Source organism: Colletotrichum fructicola, assembly GCF_000319635.2.
Source record: "Colletotrichum fructicola Nara gc5 chromosome Unknown KSG_Nara_v1_contig01, whole genome shotgun sequence".
Taxonomy (NCBI): domain Eukaryota; kingdom Fungi; phylum Ascomycota; class Sordariomycetes; order Glomerellales; family Glomerellaceae; genus Colletotrichum; species Colletotrichum fructicola.
The window spans coordinates 5,877,912-5,903,759 of record NW_027094051.1 but is presented as its reverse complement, the minus strand read 5'-3'; the positions used below and the strand labels follow the sequence as shown (position 1 = coordinate 5,903,759).

Genomic DNA, 25,848 nt, shown 5'->3' with positions numbered 1-25,848 from the left:
GAACGACGAAAGACCCTTCATGCCCCCTCAGCTGCGACCTTGACGCGATTGACTTGGATAATCCGCCGGAATACTTTGCCCTCTCGTACACATGGAACGGCGAGACTCCTAGTGAACCACTCACGATTGGCAATGCGCAAGTCGACAAGAGCCAGACGTCGGGCTCCCGGCTTCTTATCACACCCAATTGCGCCGCCGCTCTGAGAGTGTTCCGGAAGTCCCTTCATCGACTTATCAACAGGCGCAAAATTGTAAAGCTGTGGGTTGATGCCATTTGTATCAACCAAGGTTCAAACGACGACAAGAGTGCTCAGGTTGCGATGATGGCCGAGATATTCCACCAAGCAAAGAGGGTAGTTGTCTGGCTAGGTGATCGACGAGCTCCGCTAGCTTCAAGGACTCTGCTTGGCTCTTTGCCATGTGCACTGTTACCGAATCTCGACATGGGGAGTTTGAGTGGTCTTTTCGATTGGGCAGAGCGCTCGAAAGCCCTCAGATGGTTCGAACCCCAAGTCAAAAGGCTAGAGAAACTGGTAGGAAATGCTCTTTGTAACTTCTGTGAGTCAAATATTCATAAGGATGGATTGTTACACCTCCCATCGAAACTTGTGTGTGGACGCGTCTGACATAATAACAGGCTGCAGTGAAACCACACTCCTTGCCATACTTTGGAGTTCCTATTGGACTCGCGCTTGGACCATTCAAGAGTTCGCCAATACTCATGTTTCTATTCTTTGCCAGAACTCGAACATGATATCCTTTGTTGGCATGATCAAGATGATTCGCCACAGCAGCCACTTTTCACAAAACGGCGGGCAACTATTGATGCACCGAGACGTCTACGGGAGATGTCGAGTATTTGGGCACTTTAGCCACGATCCTCTTCTGATCAGTCACTATTATTTAGAGCGCTTCTTGAAGTTGCAAGTCACAGAGCCAAGGGACAGAATACTCGCGTTTCGCGCCATATCTACTAATGTACTTGCAAAGATCAAAGTTGATTACCAGCGACCATTGCATGATCTGTACATAGAAACTTCCATGATTGTTTTGAAAGAAACCAAACGGCTCTATCTATTATATTTTGCTAGTTTGGCGAGGACATCTCTGGAGGTCACCGAAATTGGCTCGATGCCGTCGTGGTCAGTAGACTTCGGCACCAAAGATTGTCATCAATTCAACCGTGGGGCGCACATGGACACCTACCTATCTTCCAATGCCTCACGTGGAAGTCCGCCATTGATGTCCTTTCTCGACGTTGGAGGCTGCCTCCGCGTTCGTGGAAGGAGTGTTGGTGTGATAGGAAATCTCATTAGCAACATCGACCCTCTAGGCAACTTTTGGCTGATGGCAAAAATGGCAAGAGAAGATGCTTCTGCATGTGGCCAGGAATTTCACGACGACGACATATTCAGCGTTTCTGAAACCGACATCAAGTACGAAAATCGGTTGAGACAGCTGATGGGGGACTTTGTTTCCTTTCTTCATGGAAATCTTGGGACAGATCTACTCTCAGAGGCCAAGGTTGCAGCCACTCTTTTCGAACTGTTGGACGGCATTATAGATACGGAACGTCATGGCCGGAAACCACTGCCTCCCCTCAAACCAAATGCCACCCTTCACGATCTTCTTGAAATCCTTTGCCGAAATGAAAAAACGGGTATCGACGTCAAGTGGGCCATAGGCGAAGGTCGGATGTTCTTTTCAATCGACGGACGCGCCGGGCTTGGTGTGCCATGGATATTGGAGGACGACCAGATATTCGTGGTCGCTGGTCTGAAGCACCCGTTTGTTTTAAGACCGCATGGTGATAATGGAGAGTACAGACTCGTGGGGCCGTCAGTTGTCACTGGGATGATGAAGGGCGAGTTGTGGCCGGAGGATGAAAGTGAATTACGGGACATTGACATTGTATGATATCCATTCTCGTCAGCGACTCATCATGAACAGACGTATGACCCCGAGTCATCAGCCTTTGTTCCAACCAACTTTGCCGTCTGTGGCCAGGGGCAAAGCTTCCTCGTCCTGCTGCTTCCATCTGCCGGCTCGCTTCCAAGCAACTCAGTCGGTGCTGCCCCCTTCTCCACCCATTCAACCAGCGCCTCGAGCGAACTCTGCTTGCTGGGAACTTGAGGATACGACGAAGCGCCGCCACAGTGACCGCCTCCTGCAGAAAGATTAATCTTGGTTTCTCTCTCGCTTGAAATTGTGAAAACTTACCAGGAACCATGAACAACGAAGCCCAATCCTGCCGATCGCCAGTGACCTTCTCCACATCCTCCAAATGCTGAATCGGCCACGTCGCAGCATTGTACGGATCAGCCCAACCCTGGGTTACAATCAACTTGCCCCCGTGCCCCTTGAACGCGGTCAAGTTGGTGCTGATCGAGTCGATCAAGCTTCCAACCTTCTCATCCAGCGCTTGAACATCGTTAGCCCAGTCGAATGTGCTACCGTTATAGCTGAGATCATCGAAGACCATGTTCTGCAGAAGAGGAAGCGAGAAGGAGAGGGACAGACGGCCTTCTTGATTGATCCACTCCGACTCGCTGCCTAGGTCGAAGCCGGGATACAGGCTGGCGTTGGTCTGGGAATGGCGCGGGCCAGCGTAGATTTTCTGGGCTGCGGTAATCTGAGCGGGTGTGAGGCAAGTTGATGTGTTGGTTGACGATGAGGTGCAGGCGAGCGTGGAGAGGTCGAAGGAGCAGGCTAGAGGGTTCTCGATGACGCGATCGGCGACGCCGTCCAGGGTGTCGCACTGGTCCAAGATAGAGTCGCGAATGAAGGTGAGCGTTTCCTGGGGAATGAAAGCCGAGTCCTGAGAAGCGTGAGTCAAGTTCGTCTTACTGGCTCGCATTGGCTACTAACCAGAGACACCTGCTGGTTCCACAAGAATGAGAGAGCAAGGTGAGAGTACCAGTTTCCAGGGCACCCAGCAACGATTCCGTCGAATAACTCAGGGTGATACTCCACCAGGGCAAAGCCTTGAGCGCCTCCAGTCGAGCAGCCCTTGTAATAGGCATGCGACGGGGGCTCCGCGTAGTACAGACTGGCGATCTGCTTTGCTGGAGTAGTGAAGAGCGCAATGGAGTTTCTAATCCATGCGAGAACCTGGTTTCGATCATGCAGGAATGGGAGGTAAATCCCTCCGGGGTAGGCATCACCACCGTTATTGTCGGCAGCGCGGTGTCCGCTGTCGCCTCCCGCTGTGGCAAATCCCTTGTTGAGATTCTCTACCATTGCCGCATAGTCAATCGTGCCAGCCAATCCTCCGTTGCCTATCTCACGTTAGAGCCTTTGACCCTCAACATAGTCTCTTGATTGACGTACCGACGGCTAGGAATCTGCCGTTGTAGGATCCGCTCTCCGGCAACCAAACCTCAAAGAGAACCGTGTTGTTCTCCGGGTACGGAACGGTGCCATTGAACCGACAGAACGACGCGGAGTTGAAGACCGAAGAGATGTTAAGGCTATTCGCAGGTACTAGAGCGGAGCTAACCAAGGTCAACTCTGGCACAGAGGCCTTTACCTGTTCCGCGAGAGACTCGCAGTCGGGGCTTCTAGGGGAGGGCACCGCGATTGAAGCCGGCAGGAACCAGGAAGCGAGTGCTAGAGCGGACAACATGATGTAGATGACCGAGATCCAACGTGACCTACTCCGGGAACCAGAAACATGTTTCAGCGGAGGCGAGATAGCGCCCTTTTTGTATTCCCCCATCTTGAAGTCATCGCTTGCCTGTCAACAAGTGTGGATACGCTCTAAACTGCCGGTCTTCAGTCCGCTACCCCGTTACTCCGCACGTTGAGCTTCAAACTTCCTCGCAGATACAAGTCTTAACCACGTGGCTGGGTCTCTTTTCGGTCATCGGCGCCGTGGCCGACGATCACTACGCTGTGGAGATTTGTAGTTGAAGAGGAAGTCTTTAGCCGAAGGGTCGTAGAGACCAATGATAACTGGTAATTTTAACCACGTAGGAGGGGATGTGGTAGTTACGGGGGCGGTTGATCCCCAGAACCTCGGTCAACGGCGCCGAAGCCCGCTTCTTCGTCAAGAAAGTGGAGAGGGCTCTTCATTCATGTGCTCAGAGCAGGCTAGTTGACAGGCGCAATTGGAAGGGTAGATGCAATTCTCCGCGTCGGCTGTGGTATTTCTCCGCACGTGGGTGGCATCGCGAGCGGATCTCTGCAAATGCCAGTTGCTCCTTCGCGCGGGGTTCGTACCAGGAACGCGGTTGCTGGGATTCTGGGATAAACGAAGCGCCGGTTCCTGTTTGGATTGAGCAAGTCTAGCCACCGACTCAGGTTCCCGGTCTGGCCGTCTTGCAATGACGTCTGTTGTTCCCCGCTGCCAGTTGGAGAAGAGGTTCGGAACCCTTGTCAGCTCGGATGTGACGTCAGAGTAGTTCGCGCATCAAACGCGAGTCAAATTGTTCGGAAAATGCAATTGCTTGATACGACGAGATTTTCGGGCAAGTTGTAATCAGAGATCGAAAAAGATGATAATACTTCAGGCCTGAAAGAAAGCAATGTCATCAGTGCCGAGTTCCGGTGCAGCACAGCACAAACAAATGTGGGTCCTTGAGCTCTACCCTCTCCACGTTCCGGACGTGGTTCGTCGGCAATTGAACTGCTGATCCCCCCAACCATGCCTCGCATCATCATTGCCAAGAGGTGGACACCACCAACCATGTCCTCGGTGCAGGTGCCGCCCCGAAAGCGCCGGAAGACGCAGCTCGCGTGCAACCCGTGTCGGGCTCGAAAGTCCGGCTGCGACGGGACGCGTCCGGTGTGCACGGCGTGCCAGAAAAAAGGGATCCAGCAGCAGTGCACCTATCAGGAGTCGGTGATAAACGCATCTTCGAGGCCGTACGTGTCCACTCTTTCCAGATCATGGATGATGCTGACGATTTTTAGGACAATTTCTGAACTCCAAAAGAGGCTGGAGAGGCTTGAGGGATCGCCTCTTCCCCAGACATCGGTACCTCCGAATAGCAGTCCCCCTTTGCCGGTTTCCGGAGCTTCCGGAGTTTCCGGAATCGCTCCGGCTCGACCAATTGGCATCGGAGTTGAGACTGGTCTTGGCGGCACAGGCCCGGGACTCCGGCCAAGGGTTGTTGAAGACATGCCGGCAAGCCATCATCAGCAAAATGGATCGACGTCCCACAATGACGATGAGACCATCTACGGCCCCTCTTCAAACATCTCCTTTCTCCGACAAGTCACTCTTGCCGCGGATGCACAGAAACCAGATGACTTGGTCCCAGATGGTCCTGGAAACGAGACCGAGAGTACGCCTAACGTCCTTGGCTTCTCTACAGTTCAACCAAAGAGCCCGGATCCCCTCCCTGAGCCGGTGATGCTACCAGAGAGATGGCTTGCCGACAGGTTCATGGAGTCCTTCTGGGAATTCGTGCACCCTGTCTTCCCAATCCTTCACAATCCGTCCTTCATTGCATCATACGAGGCCCTCTGGAAGCCAACGAAGGATCGAAACCATAAGCGGGATTTCAAACACGTTGTCTTCCACTCGACTCTAAGCATTGTCCTTGCGCTGGGATCGCAACGAACCGATCAGGTGTCAGTAGCAGAGCAGGCGAACCTCGCTGACAAGTTCTACAAGCAGTCTGTCAAGCTTGTATCGGTAGACACCCTCGACCACTCTTCATTGCAAGTCGTCCAGCTGCTACTTCTAAGAGGCGTATACCTGCATTACACGTCTTACGCTGACCGTTGTTGGAACACGGTTGGTGTCGCGGTGAGAGTAGCCCAGGGGCTGGGACTGCAAAATGAAGGAGACAAAACCGTTGGAGTAAATCAGCTCAAACGTGAGATGAGGCGGCGCGTTTGGCATTGCTGTCTGACTTTGGATAGGTAAACCGGTCTACTATCCTTCCTCCACCATGCTCAGAGCTAATGCAGAATGCCAGGCTCACTGCAACCACATTCGGACGATCCGTTTTGTTGTCGAGACAGTATTCGACGCCGGCTCCAGCCATAATTGATGACGAGTACCTGTCAGACATCACCGAAGGAAGCCAGGCGATGGGCAGACCGTCGTACCTGGCATGCTTCGTGCACTCTCTGGCCCTATTCGACGTTCTGAAAGAAATTCTGGCCAAATTCTACGGCGAGGGGGACGGCTCTTCGGACCTGAAATCGCGATCTCTCAGCGACGTGCTTCAGCTCTCAGCGAAACTAGATGACTTGAATGACTCGTTTCCGGTCTATCTCAGAGAAGGTGCGAGCCTGTCTCAATATGATGAGAGTCTGAAGGGAAGTTTACAGATGCAGGCGAATATCCTGAAGTCAAGGTAGCAGCACACATTATCATGTCACTCATTACGGTGGAGACTAACGTGAAACCCAGAGTCCTTTGGATTAGACTTCTACTCCTGCGCCCTTTGCTCTTAGTAGAAGCCAAGCAGACCGCCCAGTCCAGGAGAGATCTGCCCAATTCATCAGCGCTGAGCGAGAGCTTTGGCCACGCCGCAAATATCCTCTGTGTCTCCACGGCTCATGGCGTTCTCCAAGAAATGTATGAGAAGCTTGGAAGTGTGCGCCAAAACTCAGCATGGCATGTGTTGCTATGTAAGCTGCTTCCGTCTCAATCCAAATAACCTGGTACAACTACTAACGGATATGATAGTCACCTTCGCTGCAGCATCCACTTTGGTTGTAGCCACTTTATGCCCTGATCTTCATGTCAGCTTTGACACCGAACCGACAAAGACATCGTGGGATCGCGCGCTTCGGATATTCAACTTTCACAAGAAACATGTGACGTCAGCCACAAGGGGCATTGAGGTTCTGCAACGCTTCCGGGACTCGGTTGCTGCTGTGTCAAGACAGGATGCACCAGCGGGTTCAAATGCGACGGTTTCTCAGACTTCCCAACCTGAGGGGCTTCAAGAGCAAAACCAGGGCGACTTGCTGCTGCCCTTCAGCTCCATGCCTGGCATGAGTCAAACACCAATGGCTCAGGACTTTGGAGACTTCCTCAGTTCTGACCTCCTGAATGAGAGCTGGTTCAATATGCAAGGCATCGACTTTAGTAACTGGTCAAACTTCCAATGACGAAGCATCGCAGCAAGATAACAAGATTTTCAACAAAATGATTATGCTTTGCTACCTATTCGCTCCACAAATCTAGTTGACTAAAACAGAGTCTAGTACGATAAGTCTCTCTAAGAAACAGGGGCCTCAGAGTCGTGGAAGCTACCAAGCTTCAGCAGCTTCTTCGCATTGTCCCTTCCAATCTTGCGGTAGTTCTCCACACCACCAACCGCCTCCTTGACCTCCCCAGCCTTACCGTCCCACCAAGCGGAGCAGTTCTCGATGGTCTCGTAGGGGTAGTCGACACTGAAAAGCACGCGGTCGGCGCCAATCTCGTCGACAACGTACTTGAGCGTGTGCGTGGAGAAGTGGCCGCTGGTGGTGACCCAGATGTTCTGCTTGAAGTAGTCGTAGATGGTCTTCTTGCACATGTTGTCCTCGTTGCCCTCGTCCTTGGCGATGGGCTTCTTGACATCCTCGAACCAGTGGTTGATGCGCCAAAAGTCTAGTGGCAAATGCTCTCCCAGGTGGCCAACGATGATCTTCAGGTTCGGGAAGCGATCAAACACGCCGTTGGAGATGATGCCCATGAGGTGCAGGTTGACGCCGTTGGCAAAAGACAGCGGCGGGCCGATGAGGTACTTGCGCTCCGCGTACAACTTATCAAACATCACATCCGCAGGCGCCGCGGGGTGGATGTAAACCGGCACATCCAGCTCGCACACAACCTTCCAGAAGACGTCGTACTCGCGCTGGTCGTAGAACTTGTACGTCTCGCCGTTGGGGCCCGCGTGCTGGAAGTCGCAGAGCAGCGCGCCGTGCATGCCGAGCTCCTTGACGCAGCGCGTCAGCTCGCGGCCGGCCTGCGCGGGGTCGTGCATCGAGAGACAAGCAAAGGCGCCGAGCTTGTCGGGGCGGGCCTTGATCTGGTTGTGGGCCCAGTTGTTGACCTCGGTGGCGCGGCGCTCGGCCTCGGCCTGGTCGGCGATGCCCTGGATGCTCGGGACGGTGAGGGAGATGATGGTGTAGCCGATGCCGTGGTCGTCGGCGAGCTTGACGCGCTCGTCGTTGACGTCGCTGATCTGGCGCATGTAGCGGGTGCGGTCGTTGGGGTTGATGTAGAGGGCGGCCTCGCGGCGGGACTTGGCTTCCATGCCGGCCATCTCGTAGGCCTCTTCGAGTGCGATCTTGCCGAGCATTTTGATGGTTTGGGTGGTTTGTGGTTAAGTAAAGGGTGTTGTGTAGATGAGTTGAAGTTGTTATTGAGAGTTGTGTGAGTGTTTATGATTTGTGTTGATGATGGCTGAGAGAATTTCTGTCTATTGGGGTCATCGTCGACGATTCTTATACTCGACCTCATCCCATATCGACGTTGATGAAGAGCCGTGGTTTCCACGGAGTTGGAGCAGCCTCCGCGCATCCCGCTGTCTTCCGGAAGAACATGACGTCTGGAGCTGGCGAGAGAGACAGCTCTGTATTAGTCTGGACCCGTCTATTCCAAGGTTTAAGGCTGAAAGAATGGAGCCGCTTCGATGGTCCGATGGGCGGGATCTCCAGTTGTGCAGTGGCGATCAGCCCCGAGCTTCCGGATATGATAGGCTCTTCCAATGGGAAGTGTGCATTATCTCCGCGACTTTCCCAAGTTGATGCTCCTGACCAATGGGAACAGTGTCTTACCTCCGCCGACGATCGTGCGGTTCCGGTCACTGGCGTCATAGTGTTCCGAAGTGGGCCTTCCCGGCCCGGACCTGCGGGTTTCAACGTAAGATTTCACGAATGGGATTCGGATACGGCACTCAGTGGGACAAATAAGTCGTGCATCTTCGTTTTCGCGTTTAATCAAGCTTTTCGGGTGGAGAACATCGGACATGGAACGCGTTCCGTGGACATCTGATGGTGGATTGTGTCGTTCAGACGTCACGTACTGACTCTTGCAGGTGCAGAAAAAGCGGTCTTTACTTCCTCCGAAGCAAAAATGTTCCTTAGCACCCTCAATTTTATACTTCTTCTATTTTCTTGTAACATGAGCAGTTTGGAAAACTTGATGTGCTGTGGTCCTACGCTTCTCTCGTTTGCCTCACAGTAGACAACCACACACAGCGGCCTAGAGTCGGACAATTAATAAGTTGCAAAATAGAAATAAGTCAACGGGCGTCTTTTGAGTTTCTGCGACTACTTCAGAAATGGATGGCAATCATCCCTTCGACGTTCCACCACCTTGAACTTGTCCCCGTTGATATTCCAGTCGTCCAAGACCATCGTCTTTCTAAAAGTAGCCAAGGGAGTTCCGTCTGCGAGGCCGTTTTTGCAGTTTTCTTCTCGGTCGGTCGCCAGATCCGAAACACATGATGAGACAGTCAAAGATGGATGATGAATTGATGATGATGAAGTGTTGAGAATGTATTGTAGACAGGCACTGATTCTGGGTTTTCAAGTGCGCCACTGAAGACGGAGATGATTCGTGTGGATGTTTGTGGTTAATAGTGGCCCAGAAGATCTCAACGACCAGTGGCAATGTTTCCCAGTTATATGCCATTTCTGAGTCTGCGGTGAATCACCACGGTCTTGTCTTGCTTGCTCTTTTCCAAACGTATCGTGAGTGAATCAGAGCCAACAAAGGTATCCCAGGCTTTTTTTCTCATCGCTTGGCGCTGTGTTCATTGGCAGTGAATCATCTATTAAGCTGGTCTGAAGTTCATGCTTTGATGGTGTATGTGTTAAAAGATCCTCAAGTGAATAATACTTTCCAGTGCAATGCATGCATTTTCCGTAATATGCGTTGGTAATACATAAGCAGTAACTCAAAGGCAATTGCTTTCGAAACATCAAACTCCCGACCAATGCATGAAAGGAGACCATAGTGTTTGTTAAAAGCTTTGATTGAAGTTATTTTAAATGTTACGTACGAGCCAGCTGTTACGACCCGTTATGCATGGATAACAGTTAACCGACCCACTCGGGCGTCGGGCGGCTAGGACAGGACATTTGTACTCTGCAGGATCACGGGAACAACAGGGACTCACTCAGGAACGGAAGAACTATGGTACAGGTCACGTGATGATAAGGAATGAGCATAGATAAGGGATCCACAATGAGCGCTCAGTGGAGACTAGAATGAGCGCTCATCCCACTCTAGAATGAGCGCTCATAGTGACAAGGGTAACAGCGCTCAGGAACAGCAAGGCTGCTCATGTAAGAAGACTTGTATATAGTAGGACCCTGAGCCTGGCTCATGGTCAGACTTCCATAGCTCTTCAGCAATCAACTTAGTTTTCATCCTCAGGATACTCTCAGCTTACCTTCACTGCGAATTACTTGTTGAGTCTAAGACTGATCACCTTAGCCTCGAAGATCTGATCTACTGTTAGCCTACGACCTACGACCCAGACCACGACCAAGTGTACTGTTATTACGTCTCAATCCCCAGCTTCTGTTAGCAGACTCTACTGTCGGATAGCTGACCGTAACACCAGCAAGATTTCATCACACAACAGTAATACATTTACTTACTATATTGTCTAAATTCTCTCAACAAACATCGTGAACGCCTCATCCGTGCCGCTTTCAAGGGCTCATACTATGATTTTTAACAGCAAACACACTAATAAATAATTACAAATATAGACTATGCTTGTTTGTGTCAATCGGTTTCCCTCGAATGGTTTCAGACTTTGTCAGGTTCATGAGTTCAGACCAACTGAGAGTCTGAGCTGCGACATTGTTCAGAAAGTTCTGAAAAATACTTGCAAACGGACACATTCTCAAACAAAACAGAACATGAATGCTATATCTACGAAATCAGCGCCATTCAAAGTCCCATTGATAGGATCGTTCGGATGTCTAATATGGGCCAGTCAGACAAAGCGGCACAGTTTATCAAAAGAATGCGTGCCACGTTGGGGTGAGCGATGGCGGTCCCTGCAGGCCCCCGCTTTTGGCGCAAACAGAGGGCAAATCGGCAATTTGATTGGCCCGCTAAGGACTTCCGCCTAGCAAGCACAAACACAACAGGCAGGGGCAGCTAAAAATCCGCTGGAAATCCATGGGCGCCTTTACCGGGAAGGCGCCGCGCCGGGGGCTTGCTACCCCCGGAACAATGCAAAGCGACGCTCTGAATGGCCTGAAAGGCAGGAAGAACCCAGAATACGACCCCACTCTGGGCTTAAGTAATGGGGTCTTGCCGTCCGAACTTCAAAACCTTCGCAACCTCATCTCTGCATCTCACCTTTTTTTTTTTCTCAATCGCCGTCAGCAATCGAGATATCTCAGCATCAATCGCCCACACCGTCGATCGACAATCGAGAAAGTGTTTTTGTCGACCCGGACTAGCATTATACGAGACGACGCCGCCATCATGGACGGTGCTAACGACCTCACCCAATATGTGCGACAACTCGAACTTTTCCGGCATCAGGATCATGCCCGCGATCAAATGATAGGAGTGAGTGGCCCGATGATTCTCTGAAATTGAAGCAGATAATGCTTTCTTGTCACACAAGCAACTTCAGATGCCGTCGAAACGGCAACGGTGGTGGCGGATGCTGCCTCCAAATCACATGATCCGATATCTGACTCTCGGAATCACAGGAAATTCTTACGCGATATGAACACCTTCAACGTGCATATCAGGAAAAATGCGACGACTACAGTAATGAAGTCGAGTCCCGCCGAATGTGGCAGACCAAGGCAGGAACCTACGATAGAGAAATGCAGGCACTAAGCAAGAGTCTCAAGACGACGGTGGGCTTCGGTCACCTCCTGCCACGCAAACAATTACTGACCGACCGCAGGAATCTAATCCTTTCGTTTTTGTTATTATTGATGGAGACGGGGCAGTCTTTCAAGACATGCTCCTCAAGGCCGGTGCCGATGGAGGCTCTCAAGCCGGGTACCTCCTCCACAACGAAATTATGAACTACGTTAGCGAGGCCTATCCCCAGGCAGCCAGTCAGGACTGGAGCGTCATGGTTCAGATCGTGCTAAATCTCGACGGTCTGGCTAAGAAGCTCCACGCTTGTGGCATTATTTCCAATACTGCTGCTGAGCGCACTTTGTCCGACTTTGGACGTGGCTTTGGCCGTGCTCAGCCCTTGTTCAGCTTCATTGACGTCGGCTCTGGCAAGGAGTCCGCCGATCACAAAATTCGCGAAACTTTGCGCCTCATGGTTCGCATCAATCAGTGCAAGCACATTTTCTTCGGTCCCTGCCACGATAACGGATATCTTCCCGTTCTCGAGCCATATAAGCTAGACCCTAAGGTTTACCCGCGTCTGACGCTTATCGAGACCACTCCTGCCGAGGAGGGCTTTAAACATCTCAATTTTCATCGAATTTCGTTCAAGTCGGTCTTCAGATCCGAAAAACTCCCCGATCGCGTCGAGCGCCCCAGTGTATCCAGTGTGTCAAGCGTTTCTGCCGTTGCGTCGCCTCCCACTGCCGGCATGCAACCGCTGCCGCCCCCGGTGCACGTCCCCACGAGCAATGGAAATGGCGGCGCCCTTTTGAGAAGCAACACGAACGAGAGCCAGCCCCAGCGTGTTGCGAGCCCGCAGTCATCGAGCGGCGGTGCGCAGACACCTACCTCCTGGTCTGTCGTCACTAAGGTCTCGACCGGCAAGACGGTTGATATTTCTTCCAAGAAACCTGCGCCTAAAAAGTACTATTTTCTCAACGTTGAGAGTCAGCGCGTTGACGAGCAATTTCCGCGTATCGACCCGAACGTCGAGAAGCGCTTCAAGGAACGCATGACAAAGTCTGGCAAAAATCTCTGCAACAACTTTCATCTTCATGGATTCTGCAAGAATGGCGATGCGTGCCCATTTCTCCACGGTGAAAAGTTGAGTCAAGGAGAATTGACACTGCTAAAGCAGAAGGTGAGTCTTGATGATCCCCTGTCACGATATACAGTATGAATGGTCTCCGCTGATGACCCTTAGTCTCGGGGAATACCGTGCAACGACATGTCAGGCTGTGATAATGCCGACTGCATGCTTGGACACCATTGTCGATGGCTCAAAAATTGCGAACATAGCTCGTGTCGCTTCCATGGCTATCACGACATTGATACTGTAGGCTCACCCCCCCCCCCCCCCCCCCTGGTGATACTTTACGAGTTCCCAAGATTGACCTGTGCTCTACAGAAACCTCGCGTCAAGGTTTACGAAGATGGAACTACCCAAATGCTCGCGGCCTAGGAGTCTGCGTGCTAGAAACACTCACCACTATCGTCTACATAAGGTACTATTAAAATCGCATACGACGCCGAAATGCTCCCAGGGGATTTGCTATAAGGAGCCAAGGGGGCAGGGGGGAGGAGGATGGTGATTTGAAGCTTCACGGCAGAAACACATGGCATTAAGGCAGGCTGGGATGAAAGTAAAAGAGACGGCAAATTGGCAACTCAAACACAAGATGCTCACAAGCAGACAATCCGAATGCATCTCACATTAACCGTCATATTGACCGATTCCAAGTCCACTCACTGTCTTACCGTCGTAACAAATGCAGCCATCTTCAGCGTGAGGGTCTCAACCCCCCAAAGCCAAGCAGCAAAGTTCAACCCCGCGCCGAAAAGCCCAATCTGACCACATTTCACCTTCACAATGCTGCCTAAACGCACTAGGCAGTCCTCAAATCCTGTCGACCTCAGAGAGGAGGAGAAGCAGCATAAAAAAGAGGACTGCCGCCAAGCTGCGCCTGTGTCACGTTGACCCCTCACTTGCCGCAACAGCTGATTCGCCAGACGCGACGAAAAAAGTAGGCTTCTCCTGCACGGGGCGCCTTAGCTTGCGCGACGAAAAACACACGTCAGCATTCAATCACTTGTACGCGCGGTACGTCTGCGGAGGAGGATTGTTTGGCTTTCGGATTAAAGTGAGGGCGGATACGAAGGTTTTGGGAGGATGCAAAGTGCGAATTTCGGTTTGTCAGACTTGAATTCGGGGCGTTCCCGACATGCAGCAGGAACAGGGCTTAAGTGGTAAAATGTAGAAAGCCCCTGAATGACTTGGATGGCGTAAGGGAGTTAGTGTGGTTGATGCAGGAGCATAAATCTTTGCAGATTGAATACGCAAATGAATTATGAACCTGCGGAAGAAAAGTTAGAAGGGAAGAAGGATGAACTATGAACCTTGAGTGCGAATGAAATTTTCCAACTGCAACAGAGACGGAGGAACAGGAACGACATTCAGTGCACTTCTTCAAAATGAATATCTTAAGTCTTGACTACAACACTTGCAAAAGTCCTCGATCGCAAAGTCAATTGACGTGGCTGGTGTTTGCTTATGACCTTGACTGTACCAGGTCTACTAATCAAGTAACCGTGTAGCTACGGATGAGCCATAATTTGGGCGTCGATTCCATTGCTAAGTGATATTTACTCACCTGGGATAAACTTTGACTACATCGCAAGATCCAAAAAATATTTGGGATCACAAGCACAAGCTATATCCATCTGATAACATTATTGGCCTCTTGGCCATTACTGCGAAATCTCACATAGCTCAAATGTACGCTTATGTCGCCAATCGCAATCCGAAGCATTGTCGTTCGTCTTTTCTTCCAATTATCAAACACGCTGTGTTCAACATCGGAGAAGATCAAAAGAAGTGTTAGACCACTTGTACAATTTGCGCTCTGTCAGTGAGCCCTGGCTGCCTTGGGTTGGGTGCCAATCGGCACGACCGGTGTAATCAGCCCAGCGCGCGCCCAACCCCGCTAATCTTACAATATACTTGGAGTTACTGCGAGAGAAAAATTTCAAAGACGCAAACATCTGTTTCTTGATGTCTTCTGCTCCACGAATGCGCGGAACGGTATGGCTTTAGGAGAAATCGGTAACGCCAAGAGCCGGATGCCTTCATGCTCGTGGATGGTTTGCCATTGATGACTGTCTCACAAGCAACCAATAAAAGCGATAGCAGCCCTGAGGCGCATGATGAGATTGCGTGTTACCTGTACAGTCGGGGTAATCTGTCGTTTTCCCACCGGCTGACCCCAATTCTTCAATCTCTTTTTCCTTTTCAATCCACCCAAACATCTCTTTTGGCCATGCCTTTCTCATTGTAACGAATTGAATCGCTCCAAAATGGCCGAGCCGGTGGGTATAACTGGTACCGCCGCAGGCTTGATTTCCTTGGGCCTACAGCTGTACAGCGAAATCTCCAACTATCTCGATGCAGTCAAGGGAAGACAGCAAGATCTCGACTTCGCAAGGCACCAATGCGCGAGCCTCAAACGACGCATTGATGCTATCGATGCCGCTATAACTTCGCCAGGCTTTCTACCCATGGTTTCGCGAGACGCCCTCGATTCGAGCGTGCAAGGCTGCCAGAGGGAGCTCGGTGCGCTGAATGAGTTGGTCCTGAGGCTCCAAGGACCATCCTCACCAGTCAGCACGGTATCTGCAAAGCTTCGAGAGAAAGGTAGGAAGCTAGCTTTTCCTTTCCATCGGAAGGGCATGCAGGAACTTGAGAATAGACTTGAGTCAACCATTGGCGTTCTTCAAATGGCTACGCAGACCTTGGGCTTGTGAGTTGTTCAAAAGTTACGATGGAGATGTGCCAGAATTTCACCGAACTGATTGGCTTAGGGATGTTCTCCTCACCACCCATGTCAACCTCGGGGAGGTAAAGTCCGCAATGCATGATGTCCGGACTACCGCAGTGGACACATGCACAAAGGTAGATGACCTTTCCACAAGCATTGAAGGAATTCGTATATCTACCGGTCAATCGAACCAGATCCTTCCTGTCATCGAGGAAAGGACGGCAGCTGCCGCTGTGTCAATGGCTCAACAGGCAGAAGCAGTATCACGGGTTGGAAACCGGATCACCACTCGCATTGACGATGGCAGATTGCACGTCGATAATCGTTTCGACAAGGTTGAGGATCTTCTCGCCTGCATAGCCGATCAAGTCACTTCGCAGCATAATTCGGTGAATCTCGAACGTGCTCGGCTCGTTGGCTTCATAGAGCCGGCAATTATGCAGACAATGACCAAGAGGCAGCGTGGTCTTACAACTCAGACACAAGCAGCCACACAACACGGCTCTATGGAAAGTGGCATGAAAGTTCATGGGTCTGGCAAGCAAACACTTTTATGCTCTTGCACCGAATACCGCACCCAAAAACACCGCGAAACACGATGGGGTCCAATCATGCTTCAAACCAAATGGCGAGCAAATATTCGACATTCGAGCAATTGCCCTTTGAGATCATTCATAAAGAACCAGTATGACAGCTCTTATTGCTTCGAGTTCAAAATGCCTGCTTTGCAGCCATTGACGGGTAAAGCTATCCGTGCTTTCTGGTCTCTCACTAGCGGAACAGGTGGAATTAGCCTTGGGCGTGGGCTCAGCGTGACCAACACTGTCAGCTCCAATAATTGGATGACGTTTCAATTAGTTGAATTTGCACGGTCACTTCTATCAGGCTGGGAAAGTCGCAACTTTCTGGCAGATGAGGACAGATGGCGGCTTTTAGGAGCCACGTGGAGACGTCTGCTTTGGTGTTACATGAGCGGAAGAGGCTCTCCGACTGACGTGGACGAGAAAGGAGAGACCGTACTCTATTCACTTCTTCAATGGATAGGTCCAGGAGTAAGGAAACGACGAATCGACCTTAAGGGTTTCTAAACTAATGAATGCGGGTACAGTACATGCAACTCTACGACGAGTCTACCGAAGTTGGACAACAAGCTATCTGGCTAGTCCATTCTCTGCAGTTACTTCAAGTTCCCCCGAGTCCAAACCATAATGCAAGCAGGCAAGTAAATTTTGATCTTTTGTCTCCAGATCTATCCACAGCTCTCATAGAGAATAACAAATCTTACTGATTCGATCTCAGCCATCCAGTCGCTCTGGCCATCATGGGCGATTGGTCCACAGAAACCGTCTTGGCCCACCAAATGATGCGCAAGCTCGTCAGCCATGAGGTAGACATCAATGGTCCGTTTGAACCGCGGATTGATGGTACATTTTCACGTCACTTTGAAGTACTGCAAGCTATCCCCGTTGCTACAGCAGAAGGTGGGTGCTCGATTCATGACATACTTATTGACATTCTATTCACTAAAGAGGTAGTGCTCAACTTTCCGGATCTTCAAATTCATATCCTGAGGCATGATGAGAAAAATGTCTCACAAATACTCAGAGGCAATCCATACAGCGCCTCCGAGCAGAATTGCTTCGGCCAGAACTCAGTACATGTTGCAGTCATTGTTGGAGACCTCAAAGTCCTTCAAGCCATTCTATTGCGCGCAGATGCCTCGCCTCTCAATACCCCGGACTACGCAAAACTCCGTGACCGCTATCCGATTGAATATGCTGTCATGCCACAATTTCACAGTGGTTGCCACAATGCAGACGATGTTGAACGCAATGGCTGCGATATTTTGGACGCATTGTTTCAGTCTGACTGTGCTTTATACCCGTCATTCTTTCTCAGCATCTTCTTCGGGTGTACTAGGAGTAATGGAGGTACAGCAGATTGTGCCCTAAGAAAAGTCATGCTCTGTTTGAAAGAAAGACGCCAAAGACCGGGAGAGTACGCCAAAAAGCACCTCCCGCCAACCCAAGCCGCAGAATTGGGTCTTTATGGCACTAACGTGTTAGATGAAGCTGCAGGAGACGTCCAAACAGCTTTGAAGGAGCGCTTCATCTCTGTTCCCCTATCTTTGAGGGTTTTTGAAGCCGACAGTGAGTCTTGGGAGGACTGGCATTTCAGAAGCATACACTCTTATCTCTCAGATGAAGACACCGCTTCATACGTGTGGGGGCTCGGATTCCGGGATCTCGGTGTCGACTTGGCCACGGGATTCTACGAGTTATGAGATTTCGTCCTCAACCACGAGACCATTCAGAATGATTGGCGAAGATTCAAAGTCATTTCGCATGTTTACTGGTTGCTTCGGCAAGGAGCGGACCTTGGAAAGCCACTGTCCTGCCCCCTACCGGACTATATCAATCACGCTTCTTGGACAGCAGCACATTTGTTGTCTGGGTACCTAGCCCGGTACAATAACTCCGAACGTGGAGAAATTGGATACCACCTGCAAGATGAGATCGCTCATGCAACAATATCCATCAGCATACTCGACAATTGTCGCTGCGCTTGTACGGTGAACGGCTGTAGCCCATTGTTGATATTGCTGAATGGAATGGTAGTATGGAGAAGGCAATGGTGGGAGAAACCTTCGCCGACGTTGGACGACTACGAATACGACTTTCAGTGGTTTTGCGAATTTTGGGCCATCGCTGCGGAGTCTCAGCCTTGGGCTAACTCTTCAAAGCCGACCCCAGTGTTCGAATTGATTTTGAGATACATGACCTTCACCGCTTTGGGCCTTCGTCACAGTTGCTGTCGGCTAGCACAGTTTGACGTAGTTCAAGATTGGGACATCAAAGACATGGATGAGATCATGGAGGAGCAGCATGAAGAAACCCTCCGCCTCGAGGCTTTTCTCGAAGAGTTGGAGCAAGATCACAGGAACAGTCCTGACCTAGAAACATTCGTCGGCGTTTGCTGGGGCCCCAAAGTAAGTATGGTGATTGACGAGCTGAATGCCAGAAAGCTGGATGAAGATGATTTGAAAGCGGCTCAAGAGACTGGCATTGAATGGCACTGCTTCGAGACGAAGACCGTTGAAAATGATTATTCTCGATCTTCAGATTTGGAATATTGGATGGATAAGCTGAATGCAATTGTTCCGGAGCCGGGCTCGGATATTCCACTCGCACCGGATCTCCCGGTGCGTGATACCTGAAGGCAACATCACGACAGTGGTGCTGCAGGTCCGCAAGAATCAACATTGTCCCGCGATGTGTCGTTCAATTATGGCCAATCAACAGGTCCTACCTAGAGTTCAGAAAAGACGCACATGATGCAATTTAACGTGTGGTGATTGATTCCCAAGAACGTTAAACCTCAAATGTCCATGCTGTCAGTGGATAAACTTCGTGTGGCAAACTCATCAAAACCGGTCGATGGGCGTCAAGAAGAATTCCTTCAGTACATTCGCTCTTCGGCCTGCGACTCTTCAATGCACTTTTGAAAAAGAAATAAGCCATGTTCTCGTAACTTAGGTAGAAGCCAAAGGACGATCTGTCAGCTCAATATCATCCTCGCCAGGTATACTACTGCCAGATTTCCCACTGCGCTTGTCATAGTCTACCGTGACCTCGGTAGTCCTGATGATACCCTGAGGTAACATACTGCGATCGCTGTCTCCGTCGTCTCTTTCGTCTTGATTACGGGTGGTCCTTGATCTGCAACCTCGTATGTCTTGGTTCCGGAACTTGCTCAGGGTGTCTGATCTGATGTAGGCCCCCGAAGAAGGATATTCCCCTTCGCGGGTACTGCGAATGTGTCGAAATAAGACTCGGAGAACAGGGATGCACGCGGCAATAATAGTGACGTTTGGTTCGGCCATGGCCCAAACATGCATGATGCAAATTTTCCAAAACACTGAAATCACATATCGGGTCAGCAATTTCTGTGAACGCATGAAGATAGCACATTATTGCGTGAACATGTCTATATGTCAAGCAATGCTGGGTAATGGAAAGAGAACTCACAGTCTGGTGCTGATGTATCTAGCATGATGATGCTCTGAACGGCTTTCATGACACCCATGACTCCGGCGCTGTTGCTATTAGAACCTCAAAAGTCTGAAACATTCTTCATGACAATCATAACGTACAGTACTCCCATACTCATGGCGATAGCCACTCCAATCTTCTCATGATTTTTCATCTGTAGCCCCATAACGATCTTCCATGGCAGTAGAGCGAGGATGAAGTCGGAAGCGGCAGAATAGACTTATGGCAGTCAGCGGGCTGTATCTCCAACAGCAAGTAGCCGTAAAGCAGGGATCTCTTACAGCCACCAAAGACCCCAAGAGCGATTGCGTCTTCAGAGCGCCAGCACGATACCGGCAGGTGAGGTGTCGTGTCTCCAGGTCGGGTCGGTCGGCAAATTGCTCTCCAGGTAAGGATGATGTGGACGATGAATTGTACGTTCATGGTCCCGACCAGAAACCAAATGATGTATCTTTGCCAGGAGGAAGCAATCCGATGTAATGTTACGGCAAAGGAGGTCTTCGTCAGCGCGAGGGAAAGCTTGTGACAGTTGTCCCATGCGTAGATGACGGTGCTGATGGTTGGCGTAACATTGTATGTCTTTGCGAACCCAAGTCGCATCAGCTCGCTCAAGAGAGCTTGCGAAGCGACGAGGAAGGCCCACCCACCGATCAAGAGCCAGTCATCCAGCCACACCATCCACCGCACTCGGAAGGCTTTGCAATAGATTCGGAGGCAAAGGAATGTCGTCGAGATCGCGAGCATTGACCACCCAGGGACATTGATCAGTACAGAGGGATCGCCATGGTTAATCGGTATCGGCAGGGGTGCGGTAGTTCCGTCTTGTTGAAGAAGGCTTGGGGTGAGTTCGCCGCCCATCATGGGATCGCGGAGTCTTTGGCTTCTGAGTTCGTTATTGGAGGGTCTCAATACTACCAGTGTAAAGTAAGAGAAACATAGAGAAAGCTCGAGACGTTTCAGCGTGTGTATGAGAGAAGGAGGAAGAGAGAAATGTAGAAAGACAAGGGACGAAGAAGGCATAGCGAGTCAACGGCATGGCCCAACGGCGGCATCGAGCCATTTGATCAATGGAGATATCCCGTCATTCTCCAGCAGAAATCTGTGCAGGGTAATTGTGTCTGATTCTTGATTAGAAGTCCATGCATGTGATACGGAATCTTGTAAGCGCGTGGCGTAGAATATTCTCAACTGCCCGGGAACGGGGGTATGAGTGATGTCTTGAAATCAAGTAGCCACAATGTGATGAACGAGGATCGGAGGAACAGGGCAGATCTGGCACTAGCGTGTTCCATGAAGCAACCGACCTAAAAAAGACCAGTTTTCTGGATATCATTTGCGATCATCAAGCAGGTACGGATACGCCAAGTACAGGCAAGGTTGTTGGTTCCTGTGATTGCAGTCCAGACTGACGACGAGCCCTGTAGGCCTGAACCGGAGCGCACATTCCATTAGCAGTTATTTTTTGGAGCCGGACGTATCCCCGAGACCCGTCCCTTGTATTTGCTGGATATCTGACGAATTGAAAAAAGCCGTTGGGCAGCCCTGGCTTTCACTTCATGGGTGGGCCACCATGTCGTGGGTCCATGAAAATGTAAATTACCAACAGAAGCGAGACCTCTTCCCGTTGTCCACCGACATAAAAGTCAACCGCACATTGCTCAGTATCAACTACTATGATTCTACGCCAAATACATCGCAGCTTGTTGATGCAGTACGTCAGCATACCCGTGATTTGGGCGCCAAACTGAATCTTGAAACGGCGCCACCTCAAACTGTGAGATCGCCGTGATGATTATCGCTCATATCAGACGCCGATTTTCCGATTACATACCGGTCTTGGCTCCTCGCTTCTGCATGCCAAGAGAGACTCGTATCTACCCCAGTCAACAACCAACATGTTGTTGTTGGTGCAAGTTACCGGCCTCATCTTTCGTCTATGGTACCGCATGCAGGATGGTGGCACAACACATCGCTTGCCATAAACGAGTCCAATAGGAATCACTCCGAGTCCTAAATTCTGGAGCTTTTGCCAGTTGTATTCTGGAGCACCAACCCGATGCAGAAGGCCTCCAGCACGCACACAAGGGCCATCAATTCGGGGCCAATTTCCAGCAGTGTTTCTTCTTTCAACATATTCGCCAAGATCGCATGGGGTTCATAAGAATATCTTCCTTGAATGTTTGTAATAAGCGTGGCACGTCGTGTAGAAGGGTGTTCGGTTAATCATATCTCCCGTCTACTTAATTCTATAGGGGAAATGTTTGCCATCTCAGGAAAGACGGAGCAACCCAGGTATAGACTTTCAAGGGTCGTATTCTAATGTCCTTTGTATGCACCTCGGTTTCGCTTTTACCTCGCACTCCAATGACCGCTTTGGAGTGTTTGGTGGAGATTTGAATTGCCACTCATGATACTGCTCGGGAAGCTTTTAAAAGCAGCGATGCGCCATACCAACGACGAGATGTCACCATGAGTAAGGTTGGCTTCAATCCTCAGTCCACTCATTCGTTTTCCTCGCTCGCTCGTTCGTTACAATGATGTTCTCGTCTCCGCTTGCCATTTCTTCGCTGCTGGCATGCGTCGCAGCCGCACGAGTAGAGGTCGGCTTCGGCCGACACGCTCGACAAGCCCCACCTGCCAGTGGCTATACAGGTGTATGAGATGTCTTTCCTCCTTCGTCGCTGACATCTAATGGACTTGAGCGGTATTGCTGACATGATGACCTGCAGTGCGATGCACTGATTTCAGCTGGGCTCTCCGACCGAGTGTCGTTTCCCACTGATTCGGTGTACAACTCCAGCATCGCCTCCTACTGGTCTGCCGACTCTCAGGCCCTCCACCCCTGGTGCATCATTCAACCCACCAACACCGACGAGGTTTCCAGGGCTCTGTCGGCACTCGTCAAAACAAGTCCCGCCGGCAACTGGGATATCGCCGTTCGTGGCGGTGGCCATTCGCACTTCACCTCGAACAATGTTGCCCATGGCGTCACCATCGACATGAGCCGCATGAACTCGGTGGTTTACAAGAACTGCAGTGTAAGTGCTGCAGTGCCCTCTTGCGACAGTAACTCAACCTCTGCAAAGGGCACTGTGTCGATCGGAGCCGGCGCTAGGTGGGGTATGGTGTACACCGAGATTGAGAAGTACGGCCAGACCGTCACTGGCGGTCGCGAGGGGAACGTCGGTGTCGCAGGTCTGACTCTCGGAGGTGGCGCATCGTTTCATACTGGCAACCGCGGCTTCGCAGCGGACGATGTCAAGAACTATGAGGTGGTCTTGGCTGATGGCTCCATCGTCAGTGCCAATGCTGGCGAGAACCCTGATCTGTTCAGGGCGCTGAAGGGTGGTAGCAACAACTTCGGCATCGTCACGCGCTTTGATATGCAGACATTTGCTGCTGCCCCCGGTGGTCTTTACGGGGGCCTGATCTTCATGGATTACGAGCACAAGAATGCTGTCATGAAGCAATTCGTCAACCTGATCGACACCAATGAGCAACATCCAGATGACACTGAAGTCGTCACGTTTGCTTACTCCAGCGAGACTTCAGTACCGATGATCGCCGTCCAGGCTGTCAACACCGCAGGTGTATCGAACTCCACCTCGTTTGCACCTCTCTCAACTCTGCCTTCCTTTTTTGACGACCGAAGCAGAAAGACTTATGGTACACTGATCACAACCCACACTATGGCTGGTGGTGCGAGGTGAGTCCTGTGATGAAGTCTTCTCAGTGCACCTGCTAATCATGATACAGAAATGTGTGGTTCTCACTGTGCTTTCACAACGACATAGAGATCATGAGGAAGATGGCCGAGCTCTATGACCAGCTGCTCGCCGAGTTGCAGATTCTCATCGCGTCTCCGGATCTCCATCTCACCTTCGTCAGCCAGCCTTTGCCCAAGCATTTCGCAACCAAGGGTAGCGGCAACAATGTGCTGGGACTCGAAACCTCGCTGACGCACAACTCCATCATTTGGCTAGGCCAAGTGCAGACACGTACCGCTGAGCAGGAGGCCTTGGCTCATGCGAAGCTGGCTGCCACGACTGCTGAGCTTGAGGCTTTTGCTGAAGCCAACGGAAAGGCGACCTCTTGGCGTTACTTGAACTACGTTAATCCAGCGCAAGACCCCATCAGAACATATGGAGAGGAGAATGTCAGGTTTTTGAAGGAAGTCGCAGCGAAGTACGACCCGACTGGCGTTTTCCAAACAAGGGTTCCTGGAGGCTTCAAAATTTCAAAGGTCTTTGTGTAAATAGGGTTGGAGCTGCTATCATCCGCAACGGCTTGTACATTCTCAGCAGGCTTATTCTTAAGTTGAGATTTGAAGTCAGCATTTTGTTTTCGTACCGACTTAATTAGAGTATGTTGGTGAAGGGAACAATTGATATTGATTTGGAAAGTATCATAATTACTGTGGCTTGGACGAGGCGTTCTCCACAGCTCCTCGGCCTCTGATTGATCATCCCCGCGCGGTGTTCGCGGAAAGCCCGGGCTCTACGAAGTACTCATCCAATGTTTGCTGCCAATCGCGCTAGGTGGATGACCTGACGTAACGTCGCGTCTGCGCTTCCAGTCGCGTAGATGATCTGCTCCCTTCCATTCCTCAACTTCCGCGCCCGCAACCCTTCACAGAGCTCAAACTCATGCAACATCATACCACGTAGCTCATCCCCCGACAAAATGGCCCAGGAAACTCAGCCTGAGGACAGCCGGCCCTTGGATGACCAACCTCAGGACAATCAACCTCAAAGCAACCAGCCTCCGGGAAAGAACCGGGAACGTAATCAGCGCTATCGTCGTAATAAGAAGCTGCGGATGCAGCAGATGCAGCAGGCTCAAAGCAACGCGGACCAGAACAGCCAACCTCAGAACAGCCAGCCGCAGAACAGCCAGCCGCAGAACAGCCAGCCGCAGAACAGCAAGCCGCAGAACAGCAAGCCGCAGAACAGCCAACGTCAGGGAAAGGCACCTCAGGGCAATGAGCAGCGCAATGATCAACCTCCAAACAAGGTCCTGGAAGAACCTCCGGCCTGGTTCGGTCGCGTGAGCCGATGGTACGCCGAGAAACCCAGCGTATGGGAAAAAAGGCTAGATGAGGTGTTGCAGGAGGAGAAAGATCTCTCAGACTGGGAGTGCAATTGTACCAAGAAACCGAAGAATTGCAAGTGCAAGCAAACGCAAGTCTTGTTACATGGCGAAAAGGCTTCCTTGAACGAAGATTTCTTGAAATACCAGAAGCATCGTAATGGCCTGAAGCGGGCCCTACGCATTGAAGCGCACGAAGAGGCGGAAGAGATGAAGACAATGGTGCAGGCCGAGAAGGCAAAGATTTCTGGAATTCAGGCTGCCATCAAGGCCATCAATAAATCTAAGGGCCCAAAGGCGAAAACACCCATCAGCATAAGGGGATGCGTTTACGATCTGCACTGCATCGAGCTCTATCAGCTCCTTGAAGACGCCGAGGGTTGCGAAGGAAACGAGATAGCGTTTTTCGAAGACTGGGAAACTGAGGAGGGAACCGACGAGTTTGATCCCCCTCTGCCACCGGCGTACACTCGATCGTCTGTGCCCTCACGGTACACGCCGGGAACGGAACTGTTTGCCTTCGTGACACTCAACGAGGTCGTCTATGGCGAGTCCGCGTGGTGCTCAAACGAGTTCTCCGGCCCTAAGCACGCTGGCAAGTACATCATCAGCACGTACGGTACTAGAAAAAGTGAAGGCGAAACTATGGAAATTACCTTCCATAACAACGACTACCTCGAACTCAAGGTTTTTGCCAAGACTGTCCTCGGATTCTGTGATGGATACAAGTCGGAGACGGAAAAGTTCAGCAACTACTTCAAGAAAACTAAGGACCAAAAGAACCAGTGTTTTCACTTTTACGGCGTCCGCCGGAAAGACGGGTCATCTGAGGAGGGATCTGAGGAAGGATCTGAGGAAGACTCTGAGGAAGATTCAGAGGAAGACTCTGAGGAGGAATCTGAGGAAGAATCCGATTATGGGGCTCCAAACTCGCCGAAGGACTCTTGGTTCGAGAGAAATCACCCCATGGGGGCGTACTACAATTCTAGGTACAGCGAATGGTACATGTAGGTTTGTAAGATGCGGGTGGCTATTGAGCAGTTTCAAGCATTTTGCACTATTCGAGGTGGATTGCAAGTACCATCTTTGGTTGTTCTTGAGTAGGGCT

The 25,848-nt window shown here is 50.9% G+C and overlaps 9 protein-coding genes across 9 annotated transcripts; 6 read left to right on the top strand and 3 right to left on the bottom strand.

The window, feature by feature from the left end:
• Window positions 1-1,940: 1,940 nt before the first annotated feature.
• CGGC5_v001661 (putative esterase) lies at window positions 1,941-3,625 on the bottom strand (the record flags this gene model as incomplete). The annotated part of the gene is made up of 4 exons (XM_032025148.1): window positions 1,941-2,167; window positions 2,221-2,818; window positions 2,869-3,278; window positions 3,331-3,625. The coding sequence occupies 4 exons, from the start codon at window positions 3,623-3,625 to the stop codon at window positions 1,941-1,943; spliced, it is 1,530 nt and encodes a 509-aa protein (XP_031878213.1).
• Window positions 3,626-4,645: 1,020 nt separating this feature from the next.
• sor3-0 (Sorbicillinoid biosynthetic cluster transcription factor sor3) lies at window positions 4,646-7,074 on the top strand (the record flags this gene model as incomplete). Its single annotated transcript, XM_032025147.1, has 5 exons — window positions 4,646-4,866; window positions 4,915-5,871; window positions 5,928-6,311; window positions 6,368-6,588; window positions 6,647-7,074. The coding sequence occupies 5 exons, from the start codon at window positions 4,646-4,648 to the stop codon at window positions 7,072-7,074; spliced, it is 2,211 nt and encodes a 736-aa protein (XP_031878214.1).
• Window positions 7,075-7,184: 110 nt separating this feature from the next.
• sdc (Salicylate decarboxylase) lies at window positions 7,185-8,252 on the bottom strand (the record flags this gene model as incomplete). The annotated part of the gene is made up of 1 exon (XM_032025146.1): window positions 7,185-8,252. One exon carries the CDS (start codon window positions 8,250-8,252, stop codon window positions 7,185-7,187), a length of 1,068 nt encoding a protein of 355 aa, XP_031878216.1.
• A 3,155-nt stretch (window positions 8,253-11,407) lies between these two features.
• On the top strand, window positions 11,408-13,247 carry CGGC5_v001658 (uncharacterized protein; the record flags this gene model as incomplete). Its single annotated transcript, XM_066150864.1, has 5 exons — window positions 11,408-11,494; window positions 11,641-11,793; window positions 11,844-12,926; window positions 12,990-13,121; window positions 13,194-13,247. 5 exons carry the CDS (start codon window positions 11,408-11,410, stop codon window positions 13,245-13,247), a joined length of 1,509 nt encoding a protein of 502 aa, XP_066009679.1.
• A 1,892-nt stretch (window positions 13,248-15,139) lies between these two features.
• On the top strand, window positions 15,140-15,684 carry CGGC5_v001657 (uncharacterized protein; the record flags this gene model as incomplete). Its single annotated transcript, XM_066150863.1, has 3 exons — window positions 15,140-15,476; window positions 15,532-15,582; window positions 15,644-15,684. 3 exons carry the CDS (start codon window positions 15,140-15,142, stop codon window positions 15,682-15,684), a joined length of 429 nt encoding a protein of 142 aa, XP_066009678.1.
• A 1,237-nt stretch (window positions 15,685-16,921) lies between these two features.
• CGGC5_v001656 (uncharacterized protein) lies at window positions 16,922-18,817 on the top strand (the record flags this gene model as incomplete). Its single annotated transcript, XM_032026114.2, has 3 exons — window positions 16,922-17,081; window positions 17,136-17,750; window positions 18,219-18,817. The coding sequence occupies 3 exons, from the start codon at window positions 16,922-16,924 to the stop codon at window positions 18,815-18,817; spliced, it is 1,374 nt and encodes a 457-aa protein (XP_031877403.2).
• Window positions 18,818-19,570: 753 nt separating this feature from the next.
• CGGC5_v001655 (uncharacterized protein) lies at window positions 19,571-20,510 on the bottom strand (the record flags this gene model as incomplete). Its single annotated transcript, XM_066150862.1, has 4 exons — window positions 19,571-19,587; window positions 19,629-19,696; window positions 19,754-19,871; window positions 19,934-20,510. The coding sequence occupies 4 exons, from the start codon at window positions 20,508-20,510 to the stop codon at window positions 19,571-19,573; spliced, it is 780 nt and encodes a 259-aa protein (XP_066009677.1).
• A 1,676-nt stretch (window positions 20,511-22,186) lies between these two features.
• On the top strand, window positions 22,187-23,907 carry CGGC5_v001654 (putative FAD-linked oxidoreductase; the record flags this gene model as incomplete). The annotated part of the gene is made up of 4 exons (XM_032026112.1): window positions 22,187-22,306; window positions 22,382-22,690; window positions 22,739-23,358; window positions 23,409-23,907. The coding sequence occupies 4 exons, from the start codon at window positions 22,187-22,189 to the stop codon at window positions 23,905-23,907; spliced, it is 1,548 nt and encodes a 515-aa protein (XP_031877448.1).
• A 428-nt stretch (window positions 23,908-24,335) lies between these two features.
• infB-2 (Translation initiation factor IF-2) lies at window positions 24,336-25,751 on the top strand (the record flags this gene model as incomplete). Its single annotated transcript, XM_032026111.1, has 1 exon — window positions 24,336-25,751. One exon carries the CDS (start codon window positions 24,336-24,338, stop codon window positions 25,749-25,751), a length of 1,416 nt encoding a protein of 471 aa, XP_031877447.1.
• Between the last annotated feature and the right edge of the window lie 97 nt (window positions 25,752-25,848).